The 18,806-nt window shown below is 48.9% G+C and overlaps 8 protein-coding genes across 8 annotated transcripts; 4 read left to right on the top strand and 4 right to left on the bottom strand.

The window, feature by feature from the left end:
- Positions 1–548: 548 nt before the first annotated feature.
- MGYG_02043 (hypothetical protein) lies at positions 549–2,940 on the top strand (the record flags this gene model as incomplete). Its single annotated transcript, XM_003174466.1, has 5 exons — positions 549–1,523; positions 1,595–1,919; positions 1,974–2,129; positions 2,195–2,260; positions 2,321–2,940. The coding sequence occupies 5 exons, from the start codon at positions 549–551 to the stop codon at positions 2,938–2,940; spliced, it is 2,142 nt and encodes a 713-aa protein (XP_003174514.1).
- Positions 2,941–3,429: 489 nt separating this feature from the next.
- On the top strand, positions 3,430–4,200 carry MGYG_02044 (C-4 methylsterol oxidase; the record flags this gene model as incomplete). The annotated part of the gene is made up of 2 exons (XM_003174467.1): positions 3,430–3,717; positions 3,751–4,200. The coding sequence occupies 2 exons, from the start codon at positions 3,430–3,432 to the stop codon at positions 4,198–4,200; spliced, it is 738 nt and encodes a 245-aa protein (XP_003174515.1).
- Positions 4,201–4,313: 113 nt separating this feature from the next.
- On the bottom strand, positions 4,314–6,804 carry MGYG_02045 (ATP-dependent RNA helicase DHX8; the record flags this gene model as incomplete). Its single annotated transcript, XM_003174468.1, has 2 exons — positions 4,314–4,661; positions 4,720–6,804. The coding sequence occupies 2 exons, from the start codon at positions 6,802–6,804 to the stop codon at positions 4,314–4,316; spliced, it is 2,433 nt and encodes an 810-aa protein (XP_003174516.1).
- A 355-nt stretch (positions 6,805–7,159) lies between these two features.
- MGYG_02046 (hypothetical protein) lies at positions 7,160–8,758 on the bottom strand (the record flags this gene model as incomplete). Its single annotated transcript, XM_003174469.1, has 4 exons — positions 7,160–7,822; positions 7,887–8,021; positions 8,089–8,634; positions 8,702–8,758. 4 exons carry the CDS (start codon positions 8,756–8,758, stop codon positions 7,160–7,162), a joined length of 1,401 nt encoding a protein of 466 aa, XP_003174517.1.
- Positions 8,759–9,890: 1,132 nt separating this feature from the next.
- MGYG_02047 (hypothetical protein) lies at positions 9,891–10,963 on the top strand (the record flags this gene model as incomplete). Its single annotated transcript, XM_003174470.1, has 2 exons — positions 9,891–10,018; positions 10,078–10,963. The coding sequence occupies 2 exons, from the start codon at positions 9,891–9,893 to the stop codon at positions 10,961–10,963; spliced, it is 1,014 nt and encodes a 337-aa protein (XP_003174518.1).
- Positions 10,964–11,233: 270 nt separating this feature from the next.
- Positions 11,234–11,893, bottom strand: MGYG_02048 (hypothetical protein; the record flags this gene model as incomplete). The annotated part of the gene is made up of 1 exon (XM_003174471.1): positions 11,234–11,893. One exon carries the CDS (start codon positions 11,891–11,893, stop codon positions 11,234–11,236), a length of 660 nt encoding a protein of 219 aa, XP_003174519.1.
- A 2,006-nt stretch (positions 11,894–13,899) lies between these two features.
- On the top strand, positions 13,900–15,307 carry MGYG_02049 (L-fucose-specific lectin; the record flags this gene model as incomplete). Its single annotated transcript, XM_003174472.1, has 5 exons — positions 13,900–14,011; positions 14,122–14,300; positions 14,377–14,590; positions 14,680–14,782; positions 14,902–15,307. 5 exons carry the CDS (start codon positions 13,900–13,902, stop codon positions 15,305–15,307), a joined length of 1,014 nt encoding a protein of 337 aa, XP_003174520.1.
- A 605-nt stretch (positions 15,308–15,912) lies between these two features.
- MGYG_02050 (taurine catabolism dioxygenase TauD) lies at positions 15,913–17,338 on the bottom strand (the record flags this gene model as incomplete). Its single annotated transcript, XM_003174473.1, has 4 exons — positions 15,913–16,276; positions 16,363–16,620; positions 16,691–16,956; positions 17,033–17,338. 4 exons carry the CDS (start codon positions 17,336–17,338, stop codon positions 15,913–15,915), a joined length of 1,194 nt encoding a protein of 397 aa, XP_003174521.1.
- Between the last annotated feature and the right edge of the window lie 1,468 nt (positions 17,339–18,806).

The raw sequence follows: 18,806 nt of genomic DNA on the forward strand, positions 1-18,806 counted from the left end.
GCTGCCTGGCGGCTTTCAGCATACGGCGTAGTTATGCACATCGACTGAATGATGCTGCCTTGCTGGGTTGCTGGTCAAGCCACACTCCTCTCAGCCTATCCATCTCCCTGTTCCGATCAGTAACAAACTATGGCAAACGGAGTGAATATAGCTAGCTAGAGACTTACTACTTACTCGCTGCAGGGGCCCTAGAGGCAGTGCCTGGCTTTGTTTTCTTTTTGGTTACTCAACCGGCTGCTGGATATAAAGCTGCCTGCTTTGCTGCGCCCGGTACAGGCTCACACAGAGAAGGCCACTAAGGCAGCCAGAAGCTCCTTTGCATGCATAAAAACCTCTGCAGAATTCACCCAATCCGTCCTTTTTTAAAGAGAAATTCTCTGCAAGAATTCTTCTCTTGTTTCCGGCTGCTTCCCCAGCTTTTGTCTTTTGCTCTGCCGTTGTTGTACTTAAGTTAACTTGCACTGCTACCGAATATCATTCATTCACCACCAAACGCCCAGCGATCAAAACCTCCATTGGAACAGCTGTTCACCGTCCATAGTTTCAGCATGGGATTCAACGTCTCCGAGGCCGTCTGGCGATGGCGATGCAAGGCGTTTGGAACAAACGACAAAATCAAGCCTCGCTCGCAGACTCGAAAGGCGGGTGCTGCCCCTGAAGAAAACACCCAGGGAGCAGACGCCCTTATCAAAATCTTCTATGAGTCCAAAAACAGCCGCGAAGAGCACCGGACGTGGGTGGATTATCCCCCCAAGCAGCTCAGCAAGACTGCCTCCAAGGCCCAGGACCGAGCAGCCATCAGAGTGTACAAGATCGTGGACCTGGATAAGCCCGTCATCAGTGGCCGTCCTACGCTGAAGTACTTCAAGATTACCATCCAGAGCCCCCTGCTAGTAGCTGCCCTCAAGGATATCGTCGAGAAGGATGAGATATACCTCGAGAAGACAGAGCCGGCAGAGTTCACCACCCCCTTTGCGCCGCTCTACTTCAACGCGGACGAGATTGCGGCCTTGCTCAAGAGTGCAGGCAAAGGCACCCCTTTACGCGAACATCTCGAGCTCCTCCTAAACCTGATGGACGACATGTTTGCCGAAACTCGAAGTCGTGTCCAGCTGTTACAGGCCAGCGGTCTGGCTTCGTCCGATTTGCTCTGGGCTTATTTTCCTACTGGCTCCCCGGTATACATCTGGGAAGGGGAGTGCGAATCTCTAGGCAAAGTTATCGGCACCGATATTCTCAAGTGCAATTCACGGTCTGTGATGCGCCTACGGTGCAGGATCATGAAATTTGACGGCCAGGAATACGTCTGGGAGGAGTACAAGGATATAATCCCCTCTTTCAAGGGAAATATCCCCATCACGGATCTACCCTTCTACCCACTCAGGTTCCATGAAGATCCGGAGGCTGTCAAGTCACGCCTGATAAAGCGAGCAAGGAAAGCGCTCGACTATCAGGGGCTCTCTTACGGATCTTACACCGGTATCGCTCTCTTCAAGGCCAAAGATGGGATGATCAAGCACAATGTAGGTCTCTATCAATATATATCCATATCTATATGTAGATAAACTATGACCTGCTAACTCGCTTTGTCCAGGTGGATGGCAGGATTCTGATTGATGTCGTTGGATACAATAAACACCACGATGCTCTCAGGAGTCCTGACAGTGGAGTTGAGAATCCTATGAAACGGAAAACGCGTGTTCTCCAGACGGATACAAACCCCGAAACTGAGAAGCCCGTGCTAGAGATAACTGGGCCAAACAATGCCAGTCTGACCGGCGGGACTAAACCGAGGGCTACCAAGCACATTTCAACAGAAGATCAGGACAAAAATAAGCAAGGTATCCTCGGTCTCGGAAGTGAGATGATGTACATGTCTCCGTTCCTCGAGGGATTCGCCCTGAAGAATAAGGAGTGGCGTAAGTGTGTCGCTTGTCCGAAGAGTATCATTCTCAACGCTAACCGTGGTATAGTCAACTTTTATATTGAGGATATTGAACAGGTCAAATGGAACGACGAAGCCTATGATCACTTGGTATATGACGAGCAACAAAAGGACCTGATCCTATCCTTTGTAGAACACCACTATAATTCGAAGAAAGTATCGGATGATGTCATTACCGGAAAAGGTGAGTCAAGTCTCCCTGATCCATGGAACGACTGGCTTGCTAACGTCTACCTCCCCCAACCTTAGGCCAAGGACTGAATATCCTCCTTAGTGGGCCTCCCGGCACAGGAAAGACGCTCACTGCAGAAGCTGGTAAGAAAGACAGCAGATCTCCAAAAGCGAGGACATCCAGTTAACAACAAACCCATGCAGTTGCCGACAGATGCCGCAAGCCCCTATTTTACCTCCAGGCTGAAGACCTAGGCATCCAGGCCGCAGAGCTCGGCAATAACATAAAAAAGGTATTCGAGCTGGCCCTAGAATGGAACGCCGTCATCCTGCTCGACGAAGCGGACGTCTTCATGGCAGAGCGTAATCCCAACGATATCCACCGCAACGAACTCGTCTCCATCTTCCTCCGAGAACTAGAGTACTACCGTGGCGTCATCTTTCTTACCACCAACCTCTATGACACCATCGATACAGCATTCAGATCCCGCATCAATCTCCATCTGCTGTTTAAACCACTATCTCAAAATGCCAGGTCACAGGTGTGGGCCAAGTTCCTGAGCCGACTGGCTCCTATCCATGCCATGCCTGACCAGAAGGAAGCGAAGACCGTCTTGGATCAACTGACCGATGAAGACTTGAAAGAACTTTCTATGTGGCAGTTGAATGGACGTGAGATCAAGAACGCGGTGAAGATGGTGAAGTCATGGTGTGATCAGAAGGGCTACGAGATAAGTCTTGCACGCATGGAGAGTGGTATCAAGGTATCTGCTCCTCAGGCCCTTAAACGAGATTTCTCTAGGCCAGCCGGCTTGTATGATTGAGTTGGCTGTTCGTGGTTGGCAACTACCTTTGGTTACTTACCCCTGAGCCGGTTGCCACTGTTTGGTTCAGGGTCCAATACTTATAACACAGCTCAACGAAATCATGAATCATTGATCTTATATACATTAGTTAATAATCCTCTGATTTTGGGTCCCATCTTCTTAACGATTTCATTTTATTCATAGCCTTCTCTTATTATAAAATGTATGTCAGATGAATATTGTATACCTCCGCGTCGCGAATAACACGCGCCTATTCATACGCGAGGTGGTGGCAAGGATCGAGCCGAGGTTCGGCACATGCAAAGTAAGAGTCAACATTTCGGCCGTTTTTATATCAAAACGAACCAACCCCAGGATACACCGCAGTATGAATAGTTCGTTGGGGAGACAAGGCAGGCCACACTGGAATATAATCTCCGAACATCTTTCCTTTCGAAGCGTCACCGTCTTGATAACTAGCTAGTTAGTTGGCCAGTGACACCAACCATGGACGCTGTTTATACCAAGATAGAGGCCGGCTGGGCCTCGCTCGTCTCAACATACTCGCCCGCAACGATAGAATTCGTGGGAACCTGTCTCGTCCAGCTGGTAACATTTTGGATCCCGTCAGCCTTCTATCTCAGTCTCGATAAATGGGCACCGGCCTTCTCACAGAGACATAAGATCCAGCCAGCTCCCAAACAGCCAACGTCCAAGGAGATATGGCACTGCTTCTTCTACGTGTTGAAGAACCAGCTGCTGTCCACAGCCTTGCACATTCTTCTGCTCACACTCGTGCATAAAAATATCATCCCACCCTCGCTCCAGGTGCTGCCGACGTTACCGCCATTCGCTATTGCGGCCCGTGACATTGTGCTTTGCATGCTGATGCGTGAAGTCCTCTTTTACTACGCCCACCGACTCCTTCATTATCCGTACTTTTATGTCAGGATTCACAAACGCCACCACAAGTTCACTGCTCCCGTTGCCCTAGCCGCTCAATATGCCCATCCACTGGAGCAGATAGGCGCTAATGTGCTGCCGATAACTCTTCCCCCACAAATACTCAAAAGTCATATCGTTACCTTTTGGCTATTCATGGGCTACCAATTATTCGAGACCGCAACCGTGCATAGTGGATATGATTTCCTAAATGGAAAGGCAAGAATGCATGATTTACATCATGAGAAGTTCAATCTGAACTATGGATCTATTGGCCTTTTGGACTGGTTCCATCAGACGGATAAGCTGAGAAGCAAAGAGAAGAAAAGCAACTAGACAAGATTGGCAATGATACCTCTTTGGTTATAGATTACGAGGATCTTGGGTTGCATCCGGCGGTATCTGTACATATGCAATGCTTCATATCATCTAGTGTATATTTTTATGCCTTATGAAGAACCATCTAAAACTTCTCCAATCCAATTCATCTGTACTGCGCTGACACCTCTTGCATAACTTCGACTGGTAAAGACGAATTCATTGTACATGATGGCCTCAACTTTCCTGCCAAAGAGTACACTGGATGGGTGTATAGCAACAGTTTGATTTCCTACCAGGGTTCGATAGCTGCCGTCAGGGAGCAACCGTGCTGTATTTGTAGCAAACCCGGTAAGAAAGCTCGTCAATATCGGGACTGGATCTTCGTTTCCCAGGGGTATAGATTCATCGTTTTCAAACGACGTATTGCCAAATAGCTTTGACTGCTTACACTGCGCTAGTAGTTGCTTCCGTACATCCTGGATACTCCATTAGTCACATAACACAGAAGAAAGGATCCTAAAATTAGAGACGTACCATAACTGCCTGCATTGCTCTATGAGAGACAAGGTGGCGTTCAGCCCATGCCTTTCTATCTGCGTTTTCAGCCGCATATGCCCGGACGGTGGCAAGCATCGTTAAGTGGTCTCCTTCTCTCCGGTACAAGTCACGCCTCGCCAGGTCTGCCTGTTCCTTCTTCTCCTCTGATAGCGTATTTAAAAAGATATTCTCCACACTCAGGCAGGAAATGATGTCGATAACATCTCGAAGACATTGAGCACCTTTTTCAGCTCCAGCAAGAAGCACTCGACCTAATGGTGCAGTAAGTGGAAGTTTTGCTATCCGGCTACCGACAGGGCTTATCTTCCCCGTGTCATCCAGAGCGTTGATGTTGAAAAGTTGTAACAATGCCTTCTCGATCGCATCCCGAGGCGGAGGTGTAAGAAACGGGAATCCAACTATATCATCCACTCCTCTGGCTTTCATCGTTAAAATAGCCTGGCTTACATCACATCGTAGAATCTCAGGGGTGTTGGTCTCTGGCAAAGCAAGATATTCCTTCTCAGGGTATAATCGGTAACATTGTCCGGGTGCTTCTCGACCAGCACGACCTTTCCTCTGTATAGCAGCAGATTTCGATATTGGTTTAACAAGCAATGAGTCCAGTCCAAGCCGTGTCCTAAACTGCTTTGTCTTGGCCTTGCCGCAGTCAATCACATATCGTACTCCAGGGACAGTCACGGAGGTTTCAGCAATGTTCGTGGCTAGAATCACCTTTCTTGTTCTCGGTGGTGTAGGCAGGAAAACCCTTTGTTGAGCAACCTGGGGAAGAGCTGCGAACAGAGGAACAGCAAGCACCTTTGGTAATTCCTTGTCCATAGTACTAGCATAGTCATTGACCAAGTATTCCAGGTTTTCCACTGTTTCTTGCCCGGTTAAGAAAACCAGTATATCTCCAGGCAGCGGTTCTTTGTAGTGAACCTGAAAAATAGTTTTAAGCGCCGCATCCACAAAGTCCGGAACTGGTGCTGGCGAATATATAGTTGTAACAGGGAATTGGCGACCCTTGATGTGGCAGACAGATATCTGATCCGACTTCGTTTGGCTCTCTTTCCCCTTCTTTGAGGATTTTGAACCACTTGCCTTTTGAGCTTTGGCATTGATATCATCTTCCATCGTAGAACCCTGTTGACCATTCGAAGTCGAAGCCTGTGTAAATCCCTCTGTGAAAAAGGACATCAAACTCTCCATATCTGCAGTAGCACTCATTACCACTATTTTTAACGGAACCCCTCCTCTCCCTTCCTTTGACCCTGTAGCAATGTTTCTCAAGAACCCGAGAAGCAGATCAACATTGATCCCTCGCTCGTGGACTTCGTCAACAACAATAGCGCTATACTTGGTCAGCCACGGATCACTCAGCATCTCCTGCAGCAACATTCCATCCGTCATGAACTTGATACGCGTGCTCGGAGAAACAGATGTATCAAAACGCACCGCATAGCCGACCTTGCTCGCAGGAGACGCAGAACCAAGCGGAGAGCCTACTTCTTCTGCTACCCTTCGAGCGAGAGAGACGGCTGCCACACGTCTGGGCTGGGTGATGGCTATGCAGCCACCCACAGTAGTCGTCTGCTTGTTGCGGGAACATGGTATCTTGACTGATTTAGGGCGACACCAGTCCTCATCAGTGAGAAATTGAGGAACCTGGGTACTTTTACCGCTTCCTGTCTCTCCTACAAGCAACATAACATCTGTCCGTCGCAGATGGCCACGAATCTCGTCTGCGTGCGCAAATATAGGAAGTTTCTTCCTCGTTTCAAGCAGAACCCTGGCCTTTTCCCTGAGATTGGTAGAGCCGGCATTTGGATCAGATTTAGCAGTGCCGTTTCTTGAGGGCGCCTTGAAGTTGGATATATTCTTTTCATGGTTATGGGCACCATTCTGAATTATCTTTTCAGATGTTCGGTCAGATTCAGTGCCATTGTCAGATATTCGAGGTTTTTTGGTCTCGCTCTCGCTCTTATTATTTCGACCACCACGCTTTCGTTTCCTAGTTCGCTTAGATATCAGTTTCTCTTTATCCCCTATGGTTTCTGTCTTGGAGTCCAAGGAATCCATCTCTGCGCTTTGTTGTTGCTGGCTTTTGTTGATTCATCCACGAAAATTCATGAAAAGGTTCGACGTTTTATGTGTACGGTAACAGACCCGTATGTTGAAATTTATTACCCAATAAAATAAGAGAACTTAAATAAAACACATATATTGAGGCAAAAATCAATACGATATTTGTATTCATAAAAGACATGAAGCTCTTCAAATTGAATATCAATATTGATATTAAGCAAAGATGTCGTTGTAATGTTATCATCCATAAAAATAGTATCTACAAAGAAGACCAGCCTGCTGGCACATAGAGCAATGCCATAACAGATCATTCTAGCATAATAATAGTGAGAAGGGTAGGCCATGGTTATCAAACATCCAAGTCGACTAAGCGTAGCTGGCGCGATATCTGCTCGACTCTCGGTGACATCACGACAGCCTGTCCTTCTGCATAGTCATTCTCATACGCTTTTAAAGCGGCTTCAATGGTTGCCCGTCTCGTAACATCCCCAGTGGATATCCAAGCCATCATCAAACACATGGGCACGAAACTTGCTCCCAACGGCCTGTATATTGTCGCAGAGCCCGCAATTTCAAGAATCTCGTCAATGTATGTCGACGGGTCTACGACAACAGCGTTGTCCGGGTCAATTCCGGTAACCACACAGCTGAGAATGATAGCAACGGTTAGACTCAAGCCAAACGAGCGTTGATAGAACGAGTGGGCCATGACGATAGGGTCTTTGAATGAAAATTGGCCCTCTTTCGGGAACCGGGCCTTATTGTACTTTATTCGTAACTCGTCTGCCGCCCCTTTGGCCAGGTGGTATGCTGCCAGCGCATCGATTAAAAGATTCTCATCTGTCCCTCCGTCCTTGCGGATCTTTCTAGCTCGGTTTAAAAGGCCAGGCACTTTGGCAACGCTACGCATCATCCTACCTTCAGGAGTCACTCCGTCGAGATGGTTTTCCACCAGCGTCTTCCATTCTTCGGGGGTGAACTGAATCTTTTGGTTTAGAAGTCCTTCAAAGACCTATCAAGGAAGTAAGCCATTATTGCACTGCCAGTGTAACTAAATGACACCAAAGGGAGCATACCACCGGTCCTCGCAGCGAGAGGACTAGTTTGCTTTCAAACTCGTCTTTTGGATCATAGTATCTTCTGGCCCTTAACAGCTGGGCAGCGCCTTCGCAGTGGCCTGTAAAATCGCCTTCACTGACACCGATAAAGCGCTGTATCAACACCGATATCGTCAGCCATGCGTAGAATGATATATAGCACCAGTAAATCGTCTCTCACCTGGCACATCAACAAGACCATGACCGAGCAGAGAGTCTCAGACGCCCGCGCCTTGACTGGGTCATCGAGATACAACCTGAGCATCCTGAGCGCTCTCGAGTATCCCACCAGCATCCGCGAAGTAACCCCCAATCCGGCGCAGAAATCCTGATGCGACTCGACCAGCACCTGTACCGCCGAGTCCAGGGCTTCATTGACCCCCAGCCGCCGTGGAATGTCCGCCAGAAAGCCGCCAAATGACCAGGCCAGGTTGTATCTCAGGTCGGTTGTCGGCTTCAACGTCTCGATAAAGCTATTCCGCAGCGCCGTCACGCCGTTAACGGGTAGCCGGGGGATCTCTTCGACAAAGATGATGGCCTCGAAGTTCGGCAGCTGTCTGGCAGCGGGCTTCTTCCTGGTCGTCAGGGTCTTCGACTGGCTCTGCTGGCTCTTCTGGCTGGTGTTAAAGACATGCTCTTGCTTGAACTTGAATCTCTGCACGCCCGCGCCGACACACGGTATATTCAGTCGAGTACATCGCGCACACGAAGGCCGTCCTTGATCGCACTATACAATCCTCTCAGCATTAGCAATGGCTTAACCGGTTAACTAATTAGCAGCTGATGTGCTGCACCTTTTTCTTCTGTTTCCTGCACGCATCGCAACCGCGTCCTGATGGAACTCCAGGCATGATGATTGACAGCTACTCAACGCCCACACGGCCACAACTTTTCATGAAGCCTCGAAAACATCTTTCGAAAGGAGGAATAGCCAGCGACTCTGAAATAACCTGATCGTCCTCCGGCTAAGCAGACAGAGAGCTGAAGGAGTCGCCTTGGCGAGGCTAGTTGGCTGCGGTGCCTGCGCAGGTTGAACAAGAAGACAGTGACCAGGATGCCATGAAAACGCACGCATTCTGGGCCAGAAGAAGACAAGACGGAGCCTCAGGCGATGAGCAATAATGTATGCCTTGTGAGTCGACGGTGAACAGCCGACGCTGACTGGCTGAGAGGCTGATACGGAGCAGCGACTCTGTCGTCAGAGCTGGAGACGGACCCTGTTCGACCAACCGCTCCATAGCGTCGAAGTCAAGAAGATGAGGCATTGCACTGCCACGGACGGCGATGACCATGGTGTATATATCTGCTCCTCAGCATGATATCATCTCCCAGGCCGTTCAAAGAGGCTGCTGGCGGCGGTGGTGAAGGACTACGAAGAGCAGGATAACTATCAACTACGGACAGCTTCATGGGAGAGGAGCCATGGTTAAATGAACACAGCCCTCTTGTCCGTCGATGGCCTGGCGATGGCCGCTCTACGGTGGCATCATTATCCAGCGCTCCATGATGCCCTGTAGAGTACGGAGGAGTGATTATCAGCCCTATAAATCTGCCCTTTATGCAGAAGAGCCTCGATGATTGGCATGAGACTAGCCGTATATGGTGTTATCCAGCGCTCCTCCACCTCGGATCCTTCAAGAAAAAAGAACGACTGACGGCCCGAAAGATGTTTTGGCGGCGGATGATACTTGATCTGGGGCAACGCAGCGCTTGCTGGCATCCGCGCACTGGGTTTCGGCATGGCTTGGACAAGCGTCAGACAGATCTCTAACCGCTCTTGGTCTCATGTAGCGCCGCCCATCATCTACACAAGCAATGAGCAACAAAGGCTGTGCTTAGTCGATATTCATGGAGTCCTAATGAGGCGTGAGAGACGAGAAAACATGGAAGATATCACAATATATAACCGGCCATGATGCTGCGGCAATCCATAAAGATTCAGCAATCATACAAGCACTCTAATTCAGACATCAATTCATTGTCATGGCTTCATCATCCAACATGGAATCGACAAGTTTAACATTCTATCCCTATACACCCAGCCGAGCCCTTGCAGCCGTCTTCGCGGTTCTAGTTGGAATCTCGCTCGGTATACACATCTGGCAGAACTTGTATGCCTCAGCCCTTCTATCTATGAGTTACTGAACATCGTTTACTAACATCTCTGCAGCCGATATAAATACTGGCGGGTCATGTTCTTCATGTGCTGGGGAGGCCTCGTCTTTACATCCGGCTGGGTTATGAGAACCGTCTCTAGTTTCTACCCCGAGAACAAGAACTTCTACATCTCAGAAAGTATTCTCATTCTCTGCGGACCACCGATCTACTCCGCAGCTGAATACAATATTCTCGGACGACTCATGCACTATCTCCCTATGCACGCACCTCTGAACCCAAGCAGGCTCATTTACTTCTTCATCTACCTGGGTGCACTGGTTGAGGGTCTGACAGCCGCCGGAGCTGCTCGTGTAGCGACAGCAGGAGATGACCAGGGCCTCCAACGCAGCGGTGGCACACTAGTCGCCGTCGGTTCTGTCCTCCAGGCAGCTGTGGAATGTATCTTCATCGGAATGATCGCCCACCTCCACAGCCGCTGTGTTCGAGCCAACATGCTCACAAAGAAAGTCCGAACCGTCTTCATCATGCTTTATGGCACATCCTCCCTTGTCTTATTCCGGTCCATCTTCCGTGCCATCGAGAAGTTCAGCACCCTGAACGTCATTTCTACCGGCCAGTGCGATGGGGTCTGCGATGCCGTGCTAAGACATGAATGGTACCTATACGTCTTTGAAGCCGCGCCAATGGTTCTATACACCTACTGGCTCAATATTGTTCATCCTGGTAGATACCTGCCAAACAAGACCACTGTCTACCTTGGTTTTGACAAGGAGGAGTACGAAGGCCCCGGCTGGACCGACAAACGTTCCAAGTGGGAGACCTTTGCCGACCCATTCGACCTCAAGGGTGCCATCAATGGACAAAAGGAGCATGAGAAGTTCTGGCTTCTTTCTCAAGATGGCACCCATCCCAAACACCACAATGAGCTACAGGCGTAAATTAACATTTTCGGGCCTATTAAAGCGTTTCTTTTTATTTCCATAGACTTATGGCTTCGGATACATATTTCGTACGTGTATATATACCTTTTCTAGCATTTTAGGACTCTATCTATCAATTCGGCGCCATACTAATATATTCCTTCTTTTCAAGTACTTCCCAATCACAGTGAATACAGTATCAACCTTTCTCCTCCCATCCCAGTCTAATGCCTACAGACCCAACAGCCAGTGATATATTCCTTTCAGCGATAAACACTTTATATACCCTTAGTTCATTGTCCCAAAACCGTCCGGATCTAGAGGGAAATCCTGCTTCTTAATACCTTGTTCAAACATAACCGGCTTTGAGCCCCCAATTACATCGCTTGTCGTACGGCGAAGCATGATCAAGCCAATACAGACCAAAAAGCAAAGTATGGTTACGGTCCAATGCAATGCCAAAGATACAGTTCCGGTTTTGATCGTATACACAGATCTGAAGCCAATAGCAAATATGCCACTCACTCCGGTGATTGCAAGTGTAGCTGCCAATTTAAAAGCGCAAGCACTGCATGCACATGCAAGTGAGGCCTGACGGAAGAAGTTCCAACGACATCTAGATGCTCTCTTTATAGGCTGTTTGCGGGTACTGTGGTACTGGAGCAGGCCGAAAATCAAACTGAAGCAGAACAATACCACTGCCACAGAAACGGCGTTGATGAACGCTGCGGCTTGCAGTTTTATAGCTTGGTTGATGGGCAATTCTGGAAGAGCTCCCCGAATTTCTATCATCAGACGTTTCCTGATGGTGTCTGGAGAAGAGAATGCACTTGAAGTGCACCTGATTTGGTCATTTGTCTTCACGCAGATACTTGGTATTGTCAGTATACTGCTTTGGGAGATATAATTGAAGATATTAAATACCAAAATATCCCACGCGAACGGCATCGCTATTGTCCATCTGAACTTCGGCAAGGTGTATACTAGGAAGACTGACCGTACAACCTGCAAGAAGGAGAACTAAACACCAAGTCAGCGTCAACCTCAATAAACCTCTCGGGGCGATTAGCTGGTCATATAGAACTAGCGAAGAAATAGACAGAAAGAAGACTATGATCTTCACGGTGATTCCTGAAAATGCAGATGCCATTGGAAAGAGGAGGATGTCTGTAGACATGACAAAATGCGGTGTTTTCAAAGATAAGACTAATAAATTCGTGCCAAATGGGATGAAGAATATATTCTCTGGTGTGAGGACTCGTAAACCCCTAGAGAAGCATACCCTGCCCTGCTGCATGCACTAGAGCCGTTGCGACCTTGATATTAGACACTGCCACGACATAGTCTGCATCTGCATCAAGCTCAAGTACGGAGTAGTTACCGAACCTCCCCGTTTGTATAGAATCACAGGGCTCTTTGGGCAAAGGCGGCACAACCACTGACAACTTTTCAGTAGCGATAACTACCCCCTGTCAACGCGCTAGACGCACTTCTCCGGCCAATCGGAGTGTTGCTTGGCTGAGGCTCGGAACCATAAGTCCACCCCCTTGTGTATGAGTAAAAATGGACATCAAACGATACGGAGTATGGAGTAGAGAAGAACGTATCCATGCTACTATGCCGGCCAGTTCAATAATGTGGCGAATATGCCAAGTTACAATCTCCAAAGTTTGCTTGCTTCCTCCAGCTGATCTAGATATTGATCATGTAACGCCTTGATATCTAGCCGCCCACGCCATGTAACTAATGAAAGCGGAGAGTTTGCACATTCTTCCTACCACTCTCGTTACAACGGCGGCATCTGAAGATTGTTCACCTCCTACGAAAAGAATGCAGTCATCCGGTTAGATTTTCCAAGTTCACCACCCATGATCAAGTTCAGTTAGTTAGCTCGCAGAGATTTCATCAACATATCTCCCGGTTGGGAACCTCGACGAATGGCCCCGGGATTATCGGTAATACAACCACGCAGTTCATTAGTTAACCGGGATATTAGGCTTATTGGTTATGGGATGTCCCGATGTTCTCAGACCATTGGTGCTTCAGTCTGACCCCGTCCGAGAGCTGTTACCGCATATTGGAATCCAAAGACGAGCGGGGAATGTCGTGATCATTGACAATGAGGCGGTTGGCAAACGAACTAGTTATGAGGACGAAGATCGCCAAATTGACCAGGTCTCGAACGAGTACTGCAAAACCTCGAAAAAGCCCTGTAACAAAAGCTAGTCAAGACTCAAATAACTAGCTATCGGCTTATGTTTAGTGATGCCGATCCTTGGCCAGAATATTTCAAAAGATCCAGTGGTCTTACTGCTCGCTTATCACCATCTTAGTGATGAACTCGTGGACTTGTTCTGCTAACTTGAAGTTGGCAACGATCGCTCCATGACAACTCCAGACGTCATTCAAATACACACGCTGCCCCCCTAAACACACGCCGTGTGACTCCCATCGGAGCCATATTTACTCAACTGATACTTGATACAAGCTTGGCTGTGGAAGCATGAGATCGAATCGCCTCAAAGCTTATGGTGACTCTGTCCAACGCCTTTTCTTATCACCAGCGGGGTTGACCACCAGTTGCACTCTGTCACCCCGTGATTCTCACTATCTATATGATGCAAAACTATCTCCCCGCCGCTCGCCCTATATGGGGTACAACACGACATGGACGGTTTTCTCTCGCAGCGAGGGGTTTGTACATCTCATGCTTCATGTGCTCATTTACGAGTGGGACAAGCCAGGTTGTGATGAAGTGTAGAGATACGGATGTCCCCTCCTCCGCCGAAGTATTGGAAGGAAAGGACGACATAAAACCAGGCCATATATCCCCCCGAATCTCTGCTATGCTTGGAGACAAACACAGGACATATGCCGAGCCTTGAGGAGTAGGAGATAAATGGACATCCAAGACACCATACCCTACTGTTAACGACGGCCAAGCAGAGATCATCATGAAATTGCTTCACTTCACTATCTTTCTCCAAGTTTCCCTGTTCTCAGCGAACAGCTTTGCGCAGGCGAGTGGAAACAACACCGAGCCTGAAGTCCAGCGGACTCTTCCTGGTTGGTCACTGTCTCCTTGTGCTTCCCACCGCTACTCACATCCTCTTGGCAGGATGAAGATCATGGAGTGATGCGATATTGAGGGACAGTCTCTGACTCTTATCTTCTAGGTACCGGGATCGCCGCCGTCAACTCCGTTAATTTACTACGGATCTATAGCCAAGATTCATCGGGCGGCATTCGGGAAGCCAGATTCGAAGGCTATTGGAGCGGAGGCCTCGCCAATGACACAGTTGCAAAGGCCAAGGTTTATTCGTCAATTGCTGCCGCCTCTGATGATCTCGAGCTAGTAAGTACTCTGTAGCATATGTATATTCGCTGGGGATAAGATTCACAAGAGTTCGAGTATTGACTTCCTGCCTTAGATCCGCGTCTACTATCTGTCGCCGAACAACACCCTTGGAGAAGCTGCATCTGATTCGCAAAGCGAGTGGTACACTGGCTCAATTAACAGTTATAATTTTCAGGTTGCATCCCATTCACGGCTAGCTGCAGTATTTGTTCCTAGCAGCCGAAGTCCACGATTACGCGTATATGCCCAGCTATGGGATAACACTATACAGGAGTTTGGATTTGATGGTAAGAAGCCCTGATCGTCCGTCCCATTCCGTCTTCCGGCATTTTCCATCATCTCAGGCAGAACCCGCAGTTTGCTAACTATTCGGAAGTTGGTCGAGGATGGCAACGTCTAGCCAACTTTGGACCTGCGCTACCAGGTACAGGTATAGCTGCTCTGACGTATAGCACAGGCTTACGAAAATCAACCACTCGGTACATACTGTCCCTCCCTTTTTGATCTCTCATCACGAGTATCTTTCCGGCCCGGCTTGCGTTTCTCTCTCCCGATTTCAACAAAACTAATGACTCCTTTACCGTTTCTCCCTTTACAGTGTCTATTTCCAAGCCACAGACCGCCACGTTGTTGAAAGAGTCTATGAGGGCCAATCGTGGACTGACGGAGGTATCGTTGTGCGAACGGCCAAGCCGCGCACCCCCCTAGCGGCCACCAGCTTCGTACTGACTCCTGGAAATCCACAAAGTGTCAGGGTGTATTATGGCACCGAGGACAATCGCATTCTCGAAAAAGGAACTGAAGGGGGCATTTCCTGGTATGATGGCGCATTTGAGCATTCAGCCATCCCTGACTCCCAAGTGGCCGCCTTGGACTGGGGAAATGGCGGCGTCTTCAACATCAGACTTTACATCCAGGATGGGACGTTTAAAAACGGGATAAGTGAATGGGCTTGGTTCCGCCGTTCGTGGCGCCGAGGAATCGTTGCAATCCCGCCTGCATAATTTTGTGCCAATATGCATGATGCAAGAGTTAACAATAACCTAGGTTGCTAAGATGAAGGAAATATTCAGCTATCATACGTATAGCAGAAAGACCCCAAATCAAGCTGCCGTAATAATAAAGCTGATTCTCACTTTAATTATTATCTGGACCCATCTCTTCTGGTTATTCGAGGGGGTGGTCGGGTGTTTGGGTATATATTGGCTGATCGATTGATTGGTCAACAAATTGATAGGGGGCCAGCTGCCTACCTTGTTAGTTCCTACCTAGTCACTTGGCATCCCTTATCTACGATAAACAATTTTAGTTTGTGACAGCTTATGCAGATCTACGGGTAGATTCCGGAGTAGTGTGGGGGAAGTGTCAGTAAGAACAAGGTAAAACTGTTATGACTTCATTTATTTCGTTAAACGCCCAGGTTGTTGCAGCTGCAGATAGGTATAAGAGAGATAAGGCAATAAAAGAATACAGGAAAAGTCGCACAGATAGAAAGGAACATAGGAAAGAAAGAAAACTATATGGTAACAGGAGACTGAGCTTTTCAGCAGTCAGGGTATCTATCAAATTCGGCTTGGTGGTTGATGGGTTGACAAGGGGGGGGCGTTATTTAGTCGGCGTCCAAGTTGGCAACGGGAGCGTTGTCATTGACCTGGATACCACCACGCTTCTTCTCGTTGGTGTCCCAGAATGGGAGGTTCCAGCCACCCTCGTCCTCAGGGGTAGAGAGCCAGAGTCTCATGAGGTGACGGCGAGGAGCTGGTGGTGGGAAGTCCTTGTAGGCGGTACGGGCGTGGAGGACCTGAGAGTTGGAGAGGAACTGGATGTCACCGACATCGAGCACCATGTGGAGAGAGAGGCGGAGGCAGGTGGCCTCGAGGACTGCCATGGCCTCGACCTGCTCTGGGGAGAGTGGTGGGATGATGCCTGCATCAGAGAAGCGGCTAAGGGACTGAACGTAGTATGGGTCCCATCTAAATAAGGGGTAAAAGTATGGTTAGCTGTTTAAGCTTCCCAAGGGGGCAAAACCGTTAGAGTAGCACGGGCGACGTGGACTTACTTAGTGTAAACGCGGCCACCATTTGGCTCAAGGTACATGATAGCAGCTCTGATGTACTCCTCCTCGCCAACGCTAACCTCGCCCTTACGATCAACGTACCAGTTGGGCTTGGTCAAGGTCTCGAGAACATCAGGGCGCTCTTCAGCAAGGACATTGTAGACATGGTGAGAAGAGATGATATCAGACTCGCCACCCTCGAATGCCTTGGCGACGCAAAGCAGTCCAACGATGTCACAGTCGTCGGTGTGGAAGAATTGTCTGTTTCGTCCTTTGTTAGTTTCCGCCCCTTGATCTCCCGTAAATTTAAATCAGAACCGGGCAAACTTACCTAGCGTTGGTTCTGTAGATACGGACTTTGTCGATCTTTCCAGAGTCCTCGCCAAGGTCCTTAACGTGTCCCAAAGCGTGGCCACGGCTGTTCTGGCTGACGAAGTATCCAAGGTAGGTTCCGAGACCCATGTAGGCAATGGCGGCCTTGCGGGTTCCCCATTCTTGGACTGGGAATCCCTTGAACAGGATGAATCCCTTGCCGTCAATGATATCCTTTCTCAAGACTTCAAGGAAGCTGGAGAACTTGGGGAGCGGGAAGTTGTCCTACAGTCCAACAAATTAGAACAACCACCCCGGCTAGATACAGACAAAGATCGAAAGGGTAGAAGAGGTATCTTACCTTAGAAATGGCAGTCAAGGGAATGCCGGAAGCAACAAAAGCATCGGCAGCGGCGCTCATCTCGGCGCATTCCTCCTCAGTGAAACGATGGGTCCATTTCTCAGGGCTGTTTGTGTAGTCCTCAGCCTTCCAGACTGTTGGGCCGGTGATCTTCTTGGGGAATTCAGAGAATGGTCTGATCTGGTCGTAGAGAGGGGGTTGTTGGCCGGTGGTCTTCAAACCATCGGGGAAGATATCCAGAGAGACCGAAGGCTTCTGGGGAGTGGTGGTCTGCGTGGCAGGAATGTCGTAGGTAACGGGGGCCATTGTGACGGATGGTTGATGAAGGGAGAAGGTGATGAAATGTAGAAAGGGAGAGTTGTAGATCCGGGGTATCTTCTATAAAGACCGGTCAAGAGTCAAAGTTGTAGACTAAAGACGGGAGAGTCTGATCACTAGCTTTTTTGCTTGTGTGATTGCGTGCTTGTGAGAGAAGTGATGAGCTTGTTGAGTTTGGATTGAGTGAAAAGTCTAGACGAGATGGAATCTTCCATCCGCCTTATATAGCTTTCCCTTCGGCGTCATCATCAACGGGAGACGGTGAACGATCGGCTTTGCCCAGCGTGCCGAGCCCGTTGTGTCTGTTTCGAAGAACTAGACACTCCGTTTCCCAGGGGTTGAGACCGACTGCAACACGCCAGGCAAAGGGACGACACCACGATGGGCCGCAAGTAGGAGTGTTGGCGCAAGGATGATGCACACAAAGGACCCTGTTATTGCGAGATCGCCTATCAGATCATGGCATCTCGGCGATAGAGGACAAATGAGGGCGGAGCCAATCCGCATCCTCTAAACCGCCGCTGAGTGGGTATGGATTCCCGCCGCGTCGGCGATTGGCAAGTAGCAACCTCATGGTACGTCGGGCCCTGAAGTCTATGATCAGACAGTGGACAGGGGGGGTTACACCCTGCGACACCCAGGTTGGGCTAGCAAACCATCCCCAGCTGGTTGTCATCAAAGCTAATTCACAACTTGCTCTGCGCCTGTTCTGCCTGCTCATTTTTTTTTTTTTTTTTTTTCGGGCAGTGACTGTGCTAACTAGCTATGTATAGTTGTATATAGTCGTGTGTTTATGCTTTGCCCGTAGGTGACACTACATCATCGGCCAAAGTCTCACGGCGGGTCAAAGGCTAATGTCGCAATTCGGTAGGCCAGCTGCGCAATGGCATAAAATGTCCTCCTCTAATTATAGTCAGCAGGATCCGGAGAATGGGAAAACCATACGGAGTACTTTATCTTATCGATACCAGGCCCCTTTCTCCACGCCTCACGCGATGGCGATTTAATTCGAGACGTTTCCTCCAAGTTCACTCGTTACCCCTTGGCAGGTAAACCTCAGCTTCGGCTTGAAGGAGTTTTAAGACGGCGAAAACAAAAATCTCCCACCACCGAACGGGGCCCCGTCGAGCCGAAAATGGTTCGTATATATTCGGGACAGGAGACTGAGACCACGCTACTGCGTGATGGGCGGCTTCTTGAAACAAGCTTCTTCTCGGTGAATCGAAGCGGCAACGCCTCACGCCGAGTGCCTAGAACTGCTCCGCAGCTTTTTGCTGAAGTTACAGCTGGTCCATGAACAGAAGTTGTGATAGAATACTGTAGATATCCCGTTTCATTTTTCATTTTTTTTTTTCTTCTCTTTTGCGGCCGTCCTTTCTTTTTTCTTTTGCTTTCTTTCCATGTTCTGCAGGGAACACCGGCCTTGGGAGAGAAGTAAGTGGCTGACTAGGTAAGC

This window comes from Nannizzia gypsea, genomic scaffold, assembly GCF_000150975.2.
Source record: "Nannizzia gypsea CBS 118893 supercont1.2 genomic scaffold, whole genome shotgun sequence".
NCBI lineage: Eukaryota > Fungi > Ascomycota > Eurotiomycetes > Onygenales > Arthrodermataceae > Nannizzia > Nannizzia gypsea.